Genomic DNA, 13,208 nt, shown 5'->3' with positions numbered 1-13,208 from the left:
TACATAGAATAATAAAAAAATGCAACATAAAAGCAATGTATGCTATAAAATTGGGGGGGTTTACTTTGAAAAGATTTGAATACTTAGATAAATCCTCATTGACAGCATACGAACAAGTTTAATAGACTGAATTAATTTTTACATAGACAGACACAACACATCTTGAAAAAGGCTTCAAACGACCATTATGTGCAGTCCAATACTTTTCAGGTTTAGAGTCTAACTTTCAGTCAACCTAATGACAGGCTGAGAGCTGGCGCTGAGGCGGGTTTTAAACCTCCTGACAAACCGTTACACCACGCCCACCTGTCAATCAGGTCAGCTACACGCCTTATTGTGAATAACTCTTATTCTTCATCAAATCAAAACTGATGAGTCATCAAAACATTCACCCCCCGTACAGTGTGTGTCGATCGAGACATGAGATAATCACACCTATTTGTTTTTTTGAACCAGGCTGTAAACATGTTAATCTCTGCTGTAAAAACAGACTTTTTAGAATGAGTGTGTATGTGACTTCCTGTGCTTCTGCAGCCAGCCTCTAGTGGACACTCTAGGAACTGCAGGATTTTACACTTCAGCATCGGCTTCATTTTTCAACACCGGAGGTTGCTGATTGGACGGGCCTTTTATTTTTTCCAAACAAAACTTGTGCACATCAAAGACAATAGAGAATATACAATTACAAATTAAGGCCAGAAAGAAAAGTTTTTTACAAAATCGTCTTCATTTTCCGACACGGGAGGTTGCCTCTTGGTAGATAGATTGCTTTCTGACATTTCTCCCATAGTAGATGTTAATATGACAGAATACATTCCTGACTTAAAATCTTTCTGAAAAATAAAATCATACTGTCTCAAAATGAACGCTGGCTACACACTTATTCCTGTGGGTTTTTCAAAATAAAGGACCTATTTCTCTCTTTTCACGTGGCCACATACAACAGGAGAGAAACACTATTATGTTGTATGAGTTTATTCTAAAAAGTTAATATGAATGTTGGGGAGAACCTTTAACACGTTTAATGTTAAGAGTTTGGAGATTTTCCCTTCATGACATCACAAAGGGCAGTAACCCCTCCTTCCCAGCCACCGTACTTTCTACTATCACAACGCTGTCGTCCCCACAGCCACCGCTAGCTCCGCCCAGAAACGTCCCGAGTCAACCAGAACAAATCAGAACAGTAAAATCCAGTCAGAGGACAGAGTCTCTGCAGACACAGTCACCACCACACATGTATGGAGGCCCAGAAGAGACAATGGAGCAGCTTCACTTTAGGAGAAGTCTGTCTTTTATTTTGAAGGAACAAGCTGCTGACTCTGTCTTCACTTTAGGAGAAGTCTGTCTTTTATTTTGAAGGAACAAGCTGCTGACTCTGTCTTTACTTTAGGAGAAGTCTGTCTTTTATTTTGAAGGAACAAGCTGCTGACTCTGTCTTTACTTTAGGAGAAGTCTGTCTTTTATTTTGAAGGGACAAGCTGCTGACTCTGTCCTATTAGGATTATTTTTTTTGGGGGGGGGGGGGGGGTAGAGCCCTTTTCTGGTGTTTTTACTTTAACTCTGCTTTAAGTCGAGTACATTTATCTCGTGTGAAATCATAACAAATGTTTTCCCCGGCCAGGTATAGACGGGGTACTTTATAACATAATTTATTTAGTGGTGAGAGACACAGTCAGAACTCTGGGGCAGAACTGAGCTCGGGTTTGAGGCCCACCTGCTGTGTTAAATAGATGTGAGTAAAAGACAATTATATTACATCTCTAATGGCAGTTTGGTCACCTGAGAAGTATATATGGCATAGATACAAACATGTACAAACATTAAGAGCCTATCTGCCTGCCATAGTATCAAGCAGATTGTGGTTGCAGATGTAATCTGAAAGTTCTTCATACTCAGTTGTGTCTTGACACAGGAAGCCAAACGCTGCCATATCGAAACGCTCGGGTGACAAGGTGAAGTGCGTTTTAGCACCCCTGCACCAAAAAACCACAAGGGTGTCAGAAACCTGTTGGCCTTAAATCCTTCTGTGATACAAGATAAAGAAGTGTGTCTTCAGCAGGATGTACCCCTGTTAGAGAAGGTGTTTGTCTCCTGATCAAAGACAATAAAACAAACGTGTGAAACAGTTGGTCCGAATTGTCTTTTGGCTTTTTGAAAAAAAAAAGAAGCCTACACACATTTTCCATCATACTTTGTTGTATAAAACTTCCACAACCCAACAAAGGCAATATATTCTCACAGAACAGCAACACAGAAAAAAAAACAACCTTTCTCCTCCTCCCACCCACACACTGAGTCTAAAATTCAACATGCTGACAATGCTTTCACATTGTCTCTGATAAATGACATTAAACCAACGGCCAGCGCTTTACGACTTGTCCTCCTGGACTCACACACACACACAGACACACACACACACACACACACACACACACACACACACACACACACACACACACACACACACACACACACACACACACACACACACACACACATGCAGCCAGAGAGACAGGATGAGTCTCAGACCTAGACCACCTCTCACATGATAGCATGGCAATGTGGCTGAAAGAAGTGACTCTGCTCTTCCTGACAGGTAAGACTTCACATTCAACTTTTAAGGTTTTTTATTTCCTGGCTTACAAAACTTTCAAACTTTCAAAGTAAAAAGCTGAATTTTCTTCCTGATAATGTTTGAAGTATTGCCACATTTCTCTGTCTGTAGCAGCAATGATGCTGGTGACGGGTCAGGAACCTGTGATTTTGGATCAAACCCAGAGAAGTGTTTCTCTGTCCTCCGGTTCCTCCCGGACTCTGATCTGCGGTTTGAATACAACAGAACACGACAGGTACCGCGTGCACTTCTACTTTTACTCCTCTGGGTCATCCTTCAGTGACATCAACAGAAAGAACCTGTCTCAGAAGCTGTTTATTAGACCTTCGTCTACCTCCAAGGTGGAGCAGGGCCTGGAGAACAAAGGGCTGTTCACTGAAGACGCTGTGTTGAAATACACTTTATTGAATGTCACAGAGGCAAACAGTGGATGGTACTTTTGTACAGTCAGAGGAGAGATCCCCTATGACGAGAGCAAAAGCAGCAACGGCACACAAATCCTTATTGGTGAGTGTTACCTTCAATTCATAAATCCAGTCATGCTGAACCGTAGCTACCTCAGTTTTTTCTCAACTGCTTTGGCTCAATTTTCAAAAACCTTTTTTTCAAACTGTCAGCGCCAAAGAGTAATTTTTCAAAACGCAGCAGAGGAAAGAGAGGAACTTCCTTTGAGCTGCAGCAGACAGACTCTTTATTCTGGACAGACATCTGCAGTGACATGACGAGGGTCGAGACAAAGAGACGAGACAGGAAGAGAATTACACAACAAAACATACATGTAATAATATGTCACTTCATAAACCAGGGGTTCCCAAAGTGGGGGTCGGGACACCCTGCCTTCCAAAAACATTTAAAAATGTGAAATGATTTAAAAATGTATAGTATATATAGGCGGACACTGAGCAGCTTTATTCCACGTCATCACTGAGATTAGACAGAAAACTTTCTAAAAAAACCAAATAACTTAAATTCTTAGTTTGGTTTTAATCCCCCGGTTACGGCCGCAACCTTCCAGGTGTTACGGTCTACGTGAGGGACACGCCGGCTAAACACAAGATGATGATTTTCTGTGATATTTATGGTCTTGGTCTTGGTCTTGACTCAGTCTCATTCCCTAAATGGCTAAATCTTGGTCTTGTCTCTGTCTCTGTCTCTGTCTCTGCCTCTGTCTCTGGTCAATCTGGTCACAGGTCTGGCCTTGATCCCCTAAATGTCTCGGTCTCGCCCTTCCTTGGTCTTGGTCTTGACTCAGTCTCATTCCCTAAATGGCTTAATCTTGGTCTTGTCTCTGTCTCTGTCTCTGTCTCTGTCTCTGTCTCTGGTCACAGGTCTGGTCTTCAGTGAGATTTATGCTGAAGTGTTAAAAATCCTTCAAATGTAAGTTAGCACATGAAGACACTGATGTGGTTGTTTGTTGCTCTTAGTAAATAAATCACTGGAATCATATCATTAGTTTCTACTGCGACGGTCTTTTGTCTGTTTTGTGTGTGTGGCTGCGAGCGACAGTAAATGCTTTAACCACTTCCAGGGGCGGTGGGGGTCTGCAGCCCCTAGCACCGTTACTTTTATGCATTTAAATATTAGAAGTCTTTGTGCTCAGTTTAAATTAGATCATCTGAAAACTCTTGTATCACAAACTGACCCAGATATCCTTGTGCTGACAGAAACTTGGCTTAAAAAGAGTATCCATGATTTGGAAGTTGCAATAAATAATTACAACTTGTACAGAAAAGACAGAGAGGGACGAGGAGGTGGCGTGGCTATATATGTAAAGGACTTTATATCTGCTACTGTTTTAAATACCGTCTCTATACCTCACTCGTTTGAATGTATTGCTCTACAAATTCAAATCTCTTGTAACAGATCATTGACTGTGCTAGGTGTATATAGACCACCATCAGCTAATCCCAGTGCTATTAATCAATTAACAGAAATGTTTTCTCAGTTCAGTACTTCAGAAATCCTGGTTTTGGGTGATTTTAATTTAAATTGGTTGTCAAATGATTCATTGAGCTTAAAGGAGATGTGTGACAATCTAAATCTATCACAGATCATAACTGAACCAACTAGACCTAATTTGAAAGATCCCTCAAAATCAACATTGATTGATCTAATTTTTACTAATAGAAGGGACAAAATTACAGCCTCTGGGGTCTTCTCCCCAGACATCAGTGACCATTGTCCTCTGGCATGTATAAGGAGTGCTAGACTAGCAAAATCTAAGCCCAGGATTGTACTCAAGAGAAATTTTAGAAATTTTAATGAACAGGTGTTTTTTAATGACATTGTGAACAGTAATATATGTCAAACATCTGAAATACCTGATGTGGATCATGCACTTGAATATTTTACAAATACATTTCTTGAAATTATTGACAAGCATGCACCTTTTAAAAAGTTAAGGGTTAAAGATAGATCAAGCCCATGGTTCTCCACTGAATTATCATTACTTTTAAAGGAAAGGGACAAAGCCTGGGCATTAGCAAGAAAGACAGGCACAGCAGCCCATTGGCTTTTATTCAGACAACTCAGAAATAAATGCACATATTCACTGAGAAAAGCTAAAACCTCTTATCACCAGGAGTTGATTTCTAGTTGCTCTTCAAACCCATCAAAATTCTGGAAAGCAGTGAATATAAACAAAAATAAATCCTCCCCATCTCTCCCTTCTTATGTTACTTTAAATGAAGGCCAAACAAATAAAACTTCAGATATTTGCCGTGCCTTTAACCTCCATTTTGCTGCTTCTGGGAGTCAGTTTGAAACATTGTACTCTGGAAACACTGTTAATATCCGGCCGCTGGCTCATATTCCTACTTCCCACAACCATTCCCCTAAATTTACTATACAGGCCTTCACTTCCTCTGCTGTAATGGAGGCTCTGCACTCTATAGATATTAGGAAAGCAAGGGGAGAAGATAATCTAGAGCCGTACTTTTTAAAACTCTGTGCCCCTCTAATCAAGGAACAAATTTCCTATATTTTTAATCTTTCAATCACCACTGGAGTTGTCCCTCAGGTTTGGAAGTCAGCACACATCGTCCCTCTGCATAAGGGCGGCGACAAAAACAAACTCAACAACTACCGGCCGATCTCCAAACTGTCCAGCCTCTCTAAAATCCTGGAGACATTAGTCAATAATCAACTAAAATCATTCCTTTCAAGAAATTCTGTATTAAGTCCTCACCAGTCTGGGTTCAGAAAAAAACACAGCACCACATCAGCAATTACCTTTGTCATAAATAATATTGTATCTGCTGTTGATCAAGGGAAATACTGTGCTGCCCTCTTTGTTGATTTAACTAAAGCGTTTGACACTGTTGATCACACCATACTCCTGCAGAGGCTACATGATGTTGGTTTTGACAACTCCTCATTTAAATGGTTCCAGAATTATCTGTCTAATAGATTGCAATGTGTGACTGTACAATCTGATCGCTCTGAATACTTACCACTATCAAAAGGGGTTCCACAAGGTTCTGTATTGGGTCCTGTGCTGTTCACGATCTATATTAATAATATTGCTTCTGTATTTACAAATTGTAAGGCCCATCTCTACGCTGACGACACAGTTTTGTATTGTTTTGCTGAGACTGCACACTTAGCAATGGAAACTTTACAAGAAGCACTTCACAAATTACAAAATGCACTCCTTGATTTAAAATTATTACTGAATGCAGAGAAAACTAAATACATGCTCTTTACACGAGCCAGAAATACCACAGACAATGACTTGCATATAACAACTCTGGAAGGTCACAATATTGAAAGAATACCTCATTATAAATATCTTGGCATCTGGTTGGATCAATCCCTTTCATTTAAATTTCACATTGATACATTAACCACTAAACTACGACAGAAAATTGGATACTTGTACAGAAACAAAGTGACCTTCCCCTTAGTGAGTAGAAAGCGAATAATTGAAGCCATCTTCCTATCTGTTCTAGACTACGGGGATGTCATTTATAGACATGCTTCTGCCTCCACCCTAAAATCATTAGACACAGTTTATCACTCCGCCCTCAGATTTATCACTGGTGATAAATATTCCACTCATCGTTGCATCCTGTACGATAAAGTTGGTTGGCCTTCACTAACAGTTAGACGTGAACGGCATTGGCTGCTATTTATTTATAAATCACTTGTGGGTAATCTACCAGCATACATCACTTCTTTATTAATCTGGGCTGATAATCCGTATCAGTCTCGATCAAGTGACTGGCTAATGTTAACAGTTCCACATGTAAAAACGAACTTTGGGAAAACATCGTTCACCTTTTGTGCTGCACACACCTGGAACACAATACAAAACACATTCAAACTCAATACAATGGTTACTATGGGTCAATTTAAAAACTTGATCACAGCTCACCGTACTCATGAGTGTAAATGTTATTAACTGTAGTTACCTGCATACTGCTTATTCTTCTGGTCTTATAATCTATGTATTTTGTCTTCGTTGTTTTTCGTCTTTTTTGTCTCTTATTCGTTTTAATTGTACTCTCAACGTCATTGTAAATGAGGGCTTGCCCTCAATGATTTCTTGAGAATAAATAAAGGTAAAATTAAATGACTAGCGGGCTGTAACGTTTGGGAACCCCTGATTATAAACTACACTTACATTAATCAGTAACACTGGACATTCTCAAAGTCAACACATTTCAGCAACGTGGCGTTTCAAAGAGCTTCACACACGCCATCAGAAACATGAAAACAAACAGAGAAGATACTTGGAAGAATACGTTAAATTCTGAAGTGATCTTATCTTCCTGACAGACTCAGATTCACCTGCTGTGAATACCTGGTCTCCACTAATCGGAATGGACTCTGTTGAACAATCCACCTCAGAGTGTCTTCCTGAGGATCCAGGCTCACAGTTTGCCCCTGCTGAAACCCCACCTGGGTGTGCTGCGATGGTGAAAACCCCCCACGATTGTTACAGTTCATCTCATGTTCGCTGACGTCTGTTCAGCAATTAATTAATCAATTCAGCACACATAACAGCCGCTCTTTATCAAGGCAAACCTGATGATGTCTATAACCCCTCTATTTCAGCCCTGCTCAGAACAGGCTGTTTCTGTATCTGTACCTTTAAATATGTAAATGAGCTGTGTCTGACCACGCCCCCTCTCTGGAATAGTTTGGGTGTACTTCGTCTTTCTCGCTCCATGTCCTATTGTTTACGGTGAGAAGGCAGACTCAGAGGACAGAACAAACACCTAGCTGTGGGAGTGTCACCCACCTGGGGGAGGGGCTACTGCCCTTTGTGATGTCATGAAGGGAAAATCTCCAAACGGCCTGTTTGAGCACACATTTTCTGAAAAGTGGAGCAGGAAGAAGACGGAGAGGATGGACTTTTCTCATCATTGGGGGGTTTGTAGACTAGAGACATGTATTAGTGTTAGAGGAACATGGGGAAGAGGATTGTGAAGAATATGTGACCTTTAAAACAATTAATTCATATTCAGTTGATTTGCTGATGTCAGTGTATGAATTTCCAATAAAATAAAACAACATTCATCATGCACTACTTTCTAAAATTACTGTAGTGATGATCCGATGTCCAGATTTCTAATCAACTCTTAGTCACTTGCGTTGATAGTTCCCACCACCTATGTATGCCATCAACATCCTGTTCACCCGTCACCTATAAACACAAAACCATACCACCTGACCAATTAACCCACACTATGATTATCACCACCTAATGTCCAAATAGAGTAGTGAACTTAGAAACCAAAACCATTGAAATACACACACACACTAAATTGGCTCCTAATAATACTTTTATACCATCTACCAACAAACAGCAGCAGGAAGAAGATACTCTATAATGCCTGCACCTTTTCTTAGAGCTGCTTTCACACCTGTAGAAAACTCCTGAATGAGGAGCTCTAAGGACCCTGTTGTGAAGGTTGGATCAGAGCGTAGTGGGCGGGAGGGAGTGTAGACCTGGAGGAGAGAGATTAGGTAAGGAGGAGACGTTTTGTAAGCATAAAAGTAGATCTGATTGGTGCACACATTATACTTCAGGCCGACCCTGAATAAGTCAGTGACCCCAGCTCGGTGACCCCACTCGAAAAAGTATGAACTCTAATAAATATTTGATTAGTAGACTACAGTCATCTTGTCTGTCTCTGTCTGTTGTGCAAAAAATAAACAAAATGGAGTTAAGAATAAGTTCAACTGTTCAACCCTTCATGATGAAGCCAAAGCACCTGAGAAAACATGCTTTTTAAACACTGATCACATGTTTACATCCTGCTTATATTTCTACATTTAGCTGATTCATGTAACATCAGGAGGGGTTTCATTCATACATGCATATGCTTTGATTTGCTTTGCCTACAATGAATGCTTCTTAAAGTAACACTTTGTTTCCTCAGCGACAGTGAAGAGCAAGGAACACACAACGTACCCGTCACTGCCCATATTTACGGTTAAACAAGGTGTGTTTGTGTGGATGTGTGATGCACCATGTATGTTGCACTTTGAGGGCTGTGGTGGTGAAACGATTTCCACTGGATGTCGCTCTGAACGGAGACAAATGTTTGACTTGGCTGATTTAACTGATGAGACGTCAGGTGTGAGGTCAGAGGCTTTGTGTTGATTCAGTAATTAAAAAACACATTATCTTATCTTTTAAAGTAGTAAATATGTAACCTGATGCCGTGTTATCTGTTCAATAAGTCAAACTGTGTTAGAGTCAGTTTAACCCCATACTGACTTACCTACAAACAGATAAATGAACATATTTCAATTCAAGACCAATCTTTTCTTTTACAGCTACTGAGCGTCCTCCAGACTGGCGGGTCGACTGGTGGCTGTGGATACTGTTGGGGGTGTCTGCTGTCGTCCTGATTGTCCTGCTGCTCGTATGCATCTTGTTGAGAAGAAGATGCCGCAGACACAGAGGTATCCGCCTTGCTTTTCAGTTTCAGGACACAGATGAACATCTAGATCTACTGATAGAGACAGCTCGTAGCGTGTTCAGATTGTAGATAAGCGTTGTGTGAACTGTTGGCAGGAGAAGCAGCAGGACTGGGGGGTACAGGGCACTCTGAGAAAAAACACCAAGGGGGGGGAAACCACTCTCACAGACAACTTCACACAGGACACACTCGTGCAATCGGTCTACACATCCTGGTTCCGTCTGGTTCGACGATGTTTTGCATTTAGCAGACGATATTGTGTGTGTTGAAATGCTGAGAAGAGAGAGAGGAGGTATCAGCCCAGCTCGAGTCTGCTGGATGCTCATTGAGCTAGAAGGTGGTTAGTGTGGTTTGACAGCAAGGCGCGAGACGATGACAGAAAAAAAGAGGCTGACTGCCTTCTCATAAGTGTTAAGGTGCTCCGTTTTTTAAAAAAATTTGTAGAACAGACGGCAGCCCGACATGACAAAGACCTCATTCTGCACTGCAGGAAGGACTCAGTGCACGAGAAACACGGGGGGCAAGGGACCAGAATACTGAGAAAAAAAATCTGATGTTTGCAAAAGTAACATATCCACCCACACCATAATACCCACAACTTCTACCCACTACCTTACCTACTGTATAATTTACACCAAAAACATGATTGTATATAGAACAGAAGCTTAAAGGGGGAGGACTTTCCTTAATGAAACCCTCACAAGCAGGATTTAGCTGAACAGTCTCCCCTCCTTTGCTTTTTGTTGCTTCTCTTGTTAAAGGCAGGGTTGGTGATTTCCTCCAGATCCACTTTTTCAGATTTTGGTTAAAATTGTCTTTAGGTCCTGACAGACATTAATAACTCAGGTTGTCTGAAAAGGGAATGAAGAAAATCTGTCATCTGAATCAGTTGTAAGCCTGTAAAAACTTTGACCAATGTCTGCCACAAGTTACCAATCTGATGAACCAATCACACACCTCCCTGTCTCCCTGCTCGCTCTCTACCTCTTGAAAACACCACACAGATTTAAAGGTCACATATGATGCTAAAATCCTCTTCACCATGTTCATCTAACTCTAACATGTGTCTCTAGTCTGTCTACAAACCCCCCAATGATGAGAAAAGTCCATCCTCTCCATCTTTAACCTTAACCTTAATGTGTGCTCAAACACAATAGAACCCTTTTCACAGACTTCACCCGAAGTTTCTCCTCCTGGACCCCTAGTATTTTTTCCGCAGCAAGTCTAAGTAGGCTGATGTGAGAACGCAGCAGGATATAACCAGGAGAATTCACCTTGAGCCAATAGGTGGGGGAGAGACGTTTATATACAGTGACATGCTGCACGGTGCATAGAGTGTCACTTGATGACCCTGATGAAGTCCACAAGCTGAAACATGTCGCTCTAATGAAGTGAATACAAAGTTGACCTTCATACTTAAAGTGGTGTTGGACCTTTTTGACCTCTTTCATCTTCGTGAAGTTTTGCCAGAAAACCCTGACGTGTCATCTACAAGCACAGAGATCAGGTTCAAAGCTGACGATGTTTCATATCAGAGCTGATAGTCTCATTCTGTCTTTATTTGTATTTGACCACACACACAGCGTCATATTGCCCCTCCTCTGCCAGAAATTGAGCCCGTCTTGCTGTTGTCATGGTTTCTGTATCACAAAGGTTTTTTCCACAGGTTGAGGTCGCATAACTCCAAGTCCTTTTCTGGCTCCTGGTGTGATGTGGCATTAGTTTGTTACGCTCTCAGACCACATGATGCCAGTTTGACAGTTTTTGGGTCATGTAGAAGTGTTCTCTGCACACCAACCAACTGCTGCTACTATGAAGTGAACGCTGCATAGCTCACAGTCCTAACCAACACTCATAGAGTACCCCAGTAACGAGTCTTAAAGTCTTAAAGCCCCCCAACCCCAAATCAAAGCAGTCTAGAACTGGGGTGATTCCACTCTGGCAATTCTAAAGTCTGTTGGGCAAAAATCTATTGGGGGCCCTTCGACCAGCGTTCATCACTGAACTTGTGTTCCGGCGCTTCCTCCTCCTCGTCTTTCTTTGTCGACTTTCATTGACCATCATCATCGGGCAACACGAGCGAGTGCTGTCAGATGAGGCCCCCTTAGGGAGGTTTCCTACTGTCGTTGTAAAATGTGCACATTTAGGGCCGCTGCTTTGGTTTAAGTTTGTCAGCCCTCAAGGGGCCCCCCCTAGTGTTCTGGGGCCCCAAGCAGTGGCCTGCCAGCGCCTCTGCCTGGGTCACATAACCTTTATACACGTTTATACACTTTGTTATTTCAGGGAACTCTGCTCTCTCTTGCTAATATGTTTTTGTCTGTTTATTGTTAAATTGTAAAGTGAGCGTGATGTCTGTTTGGGGCCCCAGAAAAAGAAACGTTGCATCTCACTGTGGTTTATAAATCAATAAATGAACATCTGAGAGTCATCTCAGATTGTGCAGCTGTCCCAAACAAGGATCGAAGCTGCTTGTCAACAGGCAAGACAGGACAACTGCTTGGGGCCCCAGACCAGTAGGGGGGCCCCAAATCAGCGGCCGAAAATGTGCACATTTTGCAATGATGGAAACCTCCCTAAGGGGGCCCCATCAGAATCAGAATCAGAATCAGATTTATTGTTCAGGTACGTTTACACACACTATGAATTTAACTTTGGTGAACTGTGCTCTCTTATGTACAGTTCCAACATTAAATATCAACAAGAAACAGAATAAGAAAAGACTAATATTTACATGACTAAATATGAAACAGTGCAAAAGATGCTGAAGTAACATGATAAGTAAAATGCAGTTATGTGACAGATGGCTCAATTAAGATGTCAATTACAGTATCTGACAGCACTCATTCTCGTTGCCCTGCTGAACGTTAGTTGGAGGGCACCCCAGTTGATTTTTTGCCCAGGGCCCCAACAGACTCTAGAAACGCCCCTGACGAGGATGTACTGGTTTCACTTGACGTCAGTCTGTTTGGTTGGGTTTCCATCCCAGCAGCTGAAACTCATCCTGTTTCTTTTTCTCTTCATGCAGAAGCTGATCCCATCTATGCAAACACTCGTCCTGTGGCCAACAAGCAGCCTTCCCCTCGGCCGGGGATGCCCGAGGAAACCCTGAAAAAGACTTCTTCCTCTCAAAACCTCCGGAACCCGAATCACACCCGCAGACACGACGGTGGCAAACGGAGATACAGATAGTGACGAGGTGTTTGACGTCACCAGTCACCGACTCCGCTCCACGTCGTCTCCGCTAAATGACTCATCTTATTAAACTGATTTTCATTTGTTGTGTTGCACATTTTATATAATGTTTGTTTGTAGGGAGAGGTTCAGGCCGTGTCCGTGTGTGTGTGCTGTGTTTTGTTTCGTTTTCTCAGGTGTTTCCCTTAACGGCCACTAGATGGCAGTAGATGGATAATATATTTTTTCTTGCATGAATGTATTTCTAAAGTCTTTGTGTTGCCAACAGGAGTGTTTGTGAGAAAGAAATCGGAACGTGAACATTTCTAGAACTTTGAATTTTGACTTGATTTAATGAAATGTTCAGTACAAAGTGTGATTTTATGTTAAGAGTTTAAATTAAATGTTCGGATGTTGCTTTCGCTGTGTTATTTGTTATATCGTCCATGTTAGAAGTCTATATGATATTGTAAGGTTCATTTTGTGGG

At 41.6% G+C, this 13,208-nt stretch overlaps 1 protein-coding gene and 1 long non-coding RNA gene across 4 annotated transcripts in view; one reads left to right on the top strand and one right to left on the bottom strand.

The window, feature by feature from the left end:
- The window catches only part of LOC132972055 (uncharacterized), a 105,390-nt gene that overhangs the window by 14,875 nt on the left and 77,307 nt on the right, over positions 1-13,208 (bottom strand). The window lies entirely within an intron of this gene.
- On the top strand, positions 2,455-13,137 carry LOC132972040 (uncharacterized). 3 transcript variants are annotated; one of them, XM_061034920.1, is made up of 5 exons: positions 2,455-2,596; positions 2,726-3,121; positions 9,004-9,066; positions 9,404-9,532; positions 12,575-13,137. In XM_061034920.1, the coding sequence occupies exons 1-5, from the start codon at positions 2,554-2,556 to the stop codon at positions 12,736-12,738; spliced, it is 795 nt and encodes a 264-aa protein (XP_060890903.1). In that variant the 5' UTR covers positions 2,455-2,553; the 3' UTR covers positions 12,739-13,137. The 3 variants fall into 3 exon arrangements, with proteins under 3 accessions (XP_060890903.1, XP_060890905.1, XP_060890904.1); XM_061034921.1 differs by having other exon boundaries at positions 2,539-2,596; positions 2,729-3,121; XM_061034922.1 differs by lacking the exon at positions 9,004-9,066.

This window comes from Labrus mixtus, chromosome 3 (assembly GCF_963584025.1).
Source record: "Labrus mixtus chromosome 3, fLabMix1.1, whole genome shotgun sequence".
Lineage (NCBI taxonomy): Eukaryota > Metazoa > Chordata > Actinopteri > Labriformes > Labridae > Labrus > Labrus mixtus.
The sequence above is the reverse complement of the archived record's forward strand: the minus strand, read 5'-3'. Positions and strand labels throughout refer to the sequence as shown.

What these genes read in the sequence shown, in the direction of transcription:
- LOC132972040 (XM_061034920.1), top strand. Translation starts at nt 2,554, where the DNA reads ATGGCAATGTGGCTGAAAGAAGTGACTCTGCTCTTCCTGACAG. An exon ending in GACTCTGCTCTTCCTGACAG is followed by an intron (nt 2,597 to 2,725) that starts GTAAGACTTCAC and finishes CTCTGTCTGTAG; the next exon opens with CAGCAATGATGCTGGTGACG. An exon ending in AAGATGCCGCAGACACAGAG is followed by an intron (nt 9,533 to 12,574) that starts GTATCCGCCTTG and finishes CTCTTCATGCAG; the next exon opens with AAGCTGATCCCATCTATGCA.